This window comes from Sardina pilchardus, chromosome 1, assembly GCF_963854185.1.
Source record: "Sardina pilchardus chromosome 1, fSarPil1.1, whole genome shotgun sequence".
NCBI classification, from domain to species: domain Eukaryota; kingdom Metazoa; phylum Chordata; class Actinopteri; order Clupeiformes; family Clupeidae; genus Sardina; species Sardina pilchardus.
Window position 1 is genome coordinate 17,365,150 of NC_084994.1, and position 5,480 is coordinate 17,370,629.

Genomic DNA, 5,480 nt, shown 5'->3' on the forward strand with positions numbered 1-5,480 from the left:
CTCTGTTTGGATCCCCAGGCCTGTGATTGAAGGTAGTGAGGTGAAGATTAGCTGCAACAACTCCTGTTCTCCCACTCAGAAACCCACAGTGATGTGGCGAAAGAATGGCATAGATATACCTGATAAACAAAGACAACATGACAAACTTATCCTTGCTAGAGTCAGTATTGAGGATGAAGGCTTCTATTCATGTGCCCTGAAGGGCTTTGAGGGGCATCCTTCTATACCTGTGAAACTCAATACTATGTGTAAGTACAGAATATGTCCAAACAAAAATGGACTATATAGTTATGTGTGTATCTATCAGTTATTGGATCTATATTTCTATCTATCTATCTATCTATCTATCTATCTATCTATCTATCTATCTAATATGTTTCAGTATAGAAGTCAACCTGGTGTAGCATTCAAGTAACTTACTTTCTGATGAATATGGCATACTTTCGATCATTCTACCGATTTTCTGTAAGTTTCTCCAAAGAATACCACAGTGTTGATCATGCCTGCTGACAGGATGGTCAAGGGAAGTGCAGTGAATCTGACCTGCAGCAGTGTTGCCAACCCACCAATGGAAGTCTACACCTGGTTTAGGGTGAATGAGTCCACTCCAGTAGGATCAGGACAGCAGTACAGCATCACTAACATCAGCTCTGAGGTTGGGAGACAGTACTACTGTGAAGCCAGGAATAAATATGGAGCTGAGAACTCAGCTGTTGTGTCAATCTCAGTTGAAGGTAACATCATTATCTATCCATCTATCTACCTACCTACTGTACCTATCTACTGTACCTACCTACCTAACTGCTAGGGGTGTGACAAGATACTAGAATGTCACAATATTTCTTGTAGAGGTAAAAATATGTCTCGTGGAGAGGTACTCATTGTAATGGAATGGAATGTCAGGACCCGAGGGGGCGCTAATGAGTTATACAGAGTGTTGGAGGTAACAGCAAAGTACTATAGTAGAATGAGTTAATAAAGTAACGTGTGCTGATAAAGAATCATTGTTGTCATCCTCGTCTTGGTCTAAGCTCACACTTCAACATTGTACACTCATCTGTAGGAAACATGACTGATGATTCTGACAAAATGAGTATAGACGAAGGCCCAGCAACTTTTACTTTGTGTTGTGTAGCAGCATTGTGGGGTATCTGCTGGAGACTACAATACCACTCAAATACACTGTTTCCCCTAAAACACTGAAGCAGAACCGCTACTTTAAGAAAATCTATGCTTTAGCAAGATGTATGGATCTGTGTTGAATCCACGCAGCCTACCTACCTACCAACCTATCTATCTATCTATCTATCTATCTATCTATCTATCTATCTATCTATCCATCTAACTAACTTACTATCGAGCATTAATTTAGCCTGAACCACCCTTGATCTTTGCTCACCACATCATTGGTGTGCATTTGTATTTCTACAGTAGACAACACACTCATGGTCTACCTTGTGATTGGAGCTTCTTCTGGCTGTGGACTTCTGGGACTGTTGTGTTCTGCCTGCTTCATCAGGTGAGATCACTGAAGAGCACTGCAGGTTTGCTCAGAATAGCGACGTTAACTAATGCATCTGATCTGAACTGGTGCCCATGTTTGCAATGTTGACTTCACAACATAGAGTCCGATGTAGAGCTGAGAAGTCTGAGGACACAAGCGGACCATGTTCAGACAAAAAGAAAGCAGAGGAGTCCAATGGAATGGTGAATTTCAATTTAACCATTCACAAAACAATCTTTTTTTTTTTACTAAGCAAACTGGTTAAGCACTGTAGATTGTCATAGAACCCTTGTAGTTACTTTGACATCATACATGAAAGAATCATAGTGACGTTATCTGCACAAATTGTAATTCAAATGATTTGACTTGCTATTGTATTACTATGTGAACTGTGTGTTGTTATATAAATAAATACATATTATATTTGTTGTTTGTATTGTAGCATGTTTTGTTTTATATGGTTTGACTCATTATTGTATTTTTATGATCCTATATGTGGCTGAGATTAAACTTTGAATGGCACCTTGTGTTTTCTGTTACAGGACGACTGTGATTATGAAGATTGCATATTTGATCCTACCACTGATATGAATTCAGTGTACCAGAATTTCAATCCAAATACACAGGGCTATGATGATCATGATGATATTTATCAAAATGTTTAGATTTACATGTTTTCCAAAAGCATATTGTATAATTAAGTCTCTCTCACACACACACACACACACACACACACATACACACACACAGAGAGACACACACAGGCACACACGCACGCACACACGCGCACACGCGCGCACACACACACACACACACACACACACACACACACACACACACACACAAGAAAGAGAGGCTATTACAGTTTTTTTCAATCGCTAACAAGCGTTTGTCCATTCAGTTGACACATTTTCAAAACTCTAAACACAGTTAGCACAGCATCGGTCTTTCATGGCCATACCATTCACACATGTCATGTTGTTTTCACACAGTATGCAGTCAGTGAATACATTTTCACAATGCTTACATTTTCTTAACAGACAAACTATACCTCCCAACAAAATAATGGATCGTTTTTGCATTATTTTCGAATGTTAACACACAACATCCCACAATAGTTAAAACAATATTCCAAACCTTAGATACAGTATAAAAACCTCTGCTTCTGCAATATTATCAATTCAAAAGCAATATATCTCAGCTGATAATAAACAAACAATTGAATAAATGACACACAGATGATTTATGTTGGGTAAATTGGGCCAACCACAGCTGATTTCAGTCTGTCTTAGACTCAGTGGCAGGGGTCTCTATTACATTGACACTTACACAGTAAAAAGAGGAGGTGATGTTTTTGGAAGCGGAAGCAGAAACAGAAAAAGACAAATACTCTAATGTCTGGACAAGGAAGAGTAAGAGTAAGGGGCCCAGGGAGAAGAGCAGGCCCAGTGAGAGATGCAGTGAGAGGTGCAGGAGCACTGAGAGGAGCAGGTGCAGAGATTAGACACAGTAATATTGTGCTTTTTTTTGTTCACCCCCTTTTTATCTGGGCTTTTTGCTGTTATTTTTTGTTCAGAATGCTCTTGTGTATCGTGGATATTTTGTTCACTGCAATGCTGTAAAACTTTTTCTGTTCTATCATAGTCTACTGTAAACGGTATTTATACTGCACCTCCTGTTGGCCTAGTGAACAGTAAAAAAAAAAAAAAAAGATTTGCTTTTTACTGGAATGCATTTGAATGTGAACATTACATCTGGACATACAGATCCCAACCAAGAAATGTAGTGTAAAAATGCTGGATTGCATGTTTTGCATGCAAATACCTGTAAAACTGAAACATAAAAGTCTATGCAGTTTTTGTAATGTGAACAGTAGCCAGTATTTTGAAACCTAGTGTACTCTGATTGACTGCATGTATCTTGTGAAGTGAAAACAAGTTTCATTCTTTGACAAAATAACTTCATTTTGAGTCAGGTTTCCAGTGTTTTGGTAAAGTTAGTGTGTGCAGAGAAATGACGAGTTAGTGTATATGTAACAAAATGTGGTGTAAGAACATGGTATGTGCTTTTGAGAGGAAAATGATCCATTTGGCCAATTGTGCTTTGTAGGTGAGAGTCTGTGTTTAGAGTTTTGAAAATGTGTCAAATGAATGGACAAACGCTTGTTAGCGATTGAAAAAAACTGTATTATTATTATTATTTGGTTGTAGTTTTTTTTTTATTTACCAGTGTACATAATGTTACAGTAACCATTGGATGATTACTAAAATGATTAATGAGTTTATTATAATCTGTGATAGTTTATCACAACTCTTGTTCTGTATCCAGACAATATAGAATATATGAATCAATAAATAAATAGATAAAACAAAAAAGGAGATGTAACGTTCAGCTTCATTGAGTTATGTTTCAAAAAGTGGAAAGAAAACAAGCCCATGACTGTGAAACACCATGCGTTTAATGTCTAAACTAGCAGAGATTTAGATGTGTGTTTGGAACAGTTTTTCAAATCCCCTGCTGGGTCCAATAACGTTACAGATTCACTTATTTATGTTTCTGCCAGCCAGACAGTGAACAGAAAAGGCCTATCCATACATTTAGTGACATGGACAAGTGAACGACAAATAAATACTCAATGTCTTTATTTATGCTTTCATTGTTGCACTGACAATGGGCTCAGTGCACTAAAGTCACTTAGTGCTGCCGTTTGACTTCCGGTGGAGCGTTAACTATATTGAAACGGCATCTTTTGTTTTATTCTGCTCCTTAAATATTCACTACTGTAAGACACGGAATATCTTGTTTTTCCAATAATACAAATGTCAATGTGCTCAAATCCTTCTTTATCGTAACGTGTTGATTCGCTAGGTGCAACACTCAACCGGGTCGACACTAATTACCATAGCAATAGCTGCAGGTTTGAACACACCGGAAATCTAACGGCAGTACTAAAAACGTTTGTGCACATAGCGAATTGCACAGGTTGAAAAGCATGCTGTTTGTAGCACATAGTGAGCCTGTGGGTCACATGACTCATGCTTGTGTATGGGTTGACATGGTGATGGGGTAGACTGACAGCATGAGGGATGTATTGATAGAGACCCTGTGTAATGAGTTCTTGACTAACCCTCTATGGGATTTCGTCATTTATAAATGACACTAAGGAAAACTGCTTGACAGAATAATATAAATCCTTAACCAATCAAATAATCCCAAAAATACTTTGCCTGACTTCTCCTTCAACCAATAAAATTAAAGATTATTCAATATTATTGCATAATTTGTTGCTACAAGGAAGTAAAGGAGACAATACCACACGTTGAGTCACACCCATGAGTGGCATGATGGCAAGTCTACTTTTAAACTATAAAACATTAAAAAATCACCCTACAAAAAATACAACTAGTTAGGCTAAACTGTTTTTTAACTATTTTAACCATTTCACATGAATATATCTAAAAATCTTTCTTGAAAAGCTTTAACAAGTTCATGTCATGAATAACTGACAAAGTCCTATTAAGGGATAGAAATGTCCATAATGACTCAGTCTAGTTTTCTATTGTTGTGATGCAGCATCAGACTATTTACACAAGTTTATTAGGGTGTTTTCAAGATTTATGGCAAGTTGAAAAGAACAGCTATGCCAATTCCTGTGGGCAGTAAGGACAGTGAAATAAGCAATGAGGACAATGTAGTTGTAAGAGTGGAACACAGCATCAGGTTTGACCAAAAGTGAGAACGATGGTAGTGAGGATGGGTAGGATGAGAGTGAAAAGTGAGAATTTTCAACCAGGGATAGGCTTTTGGTTGTCGCTGATCAGAGATCAGGGATCAGGGATCCGGGATCCATGGCCATTACCTAGTCCCTATCTGGAAGATGGTCTATCCACCATATAAAGGGAAGGTTGCATTTGCCAGCCTATTACTTAGGCAGGTGTTCTCCTGCGTGTCTCTTATACACATTGTACTGTAGACA

General features: G+C 38.0%; 1 protein-coding gene across 1 annotated transcript; it reads left to right on the plus strand.

Moving 5' to 3' along the window:
- Positions 1–499: 499 nt before the first annotated feature.
- Positions 500–2,169, plus strand: LOC134076788 (B-cell receptor CD22-like). The gene is made up of 4 exons (XM_062532024.1): positions 500–734; positions 1,432–1,519; positions 1,626–1,707; positions 2,047–2,169. Exons 1-4 carry the CDS (start codon positions 500–502, stop codon positions 2,167–2,169), a joined length of 528 nt encoding a protein of 175 aa, XP_062388008.1.
- Positions 2,170–5,480: the final 3,311 nt, after the last annotated feature.

Excerpts from the sequence above, each read along its gene's own strand:
- LOC134076788 (XM_062532024.1), top strand. The coding sequence starts at position 500 with ATGCCTGCTGACAGGATGGTCAAGGGAAGTGCAGTGAATCTGACCTGC. Across the intron at positions 735-1,431 it reads TGTGTCAATCTCAGTTGAAG|TAGACAACACACTCATGGTC; the intron begins GTAACATCATTA and ends GTATTTCTACAG. Across the intron at positions 1,708-2,046 it reads CAGAGGAGTCCAATGGAATG|GACGACTGTGATTATGAAGA; the intron begins GTGAATTTCAAT and ends TTTCTGTTACAG.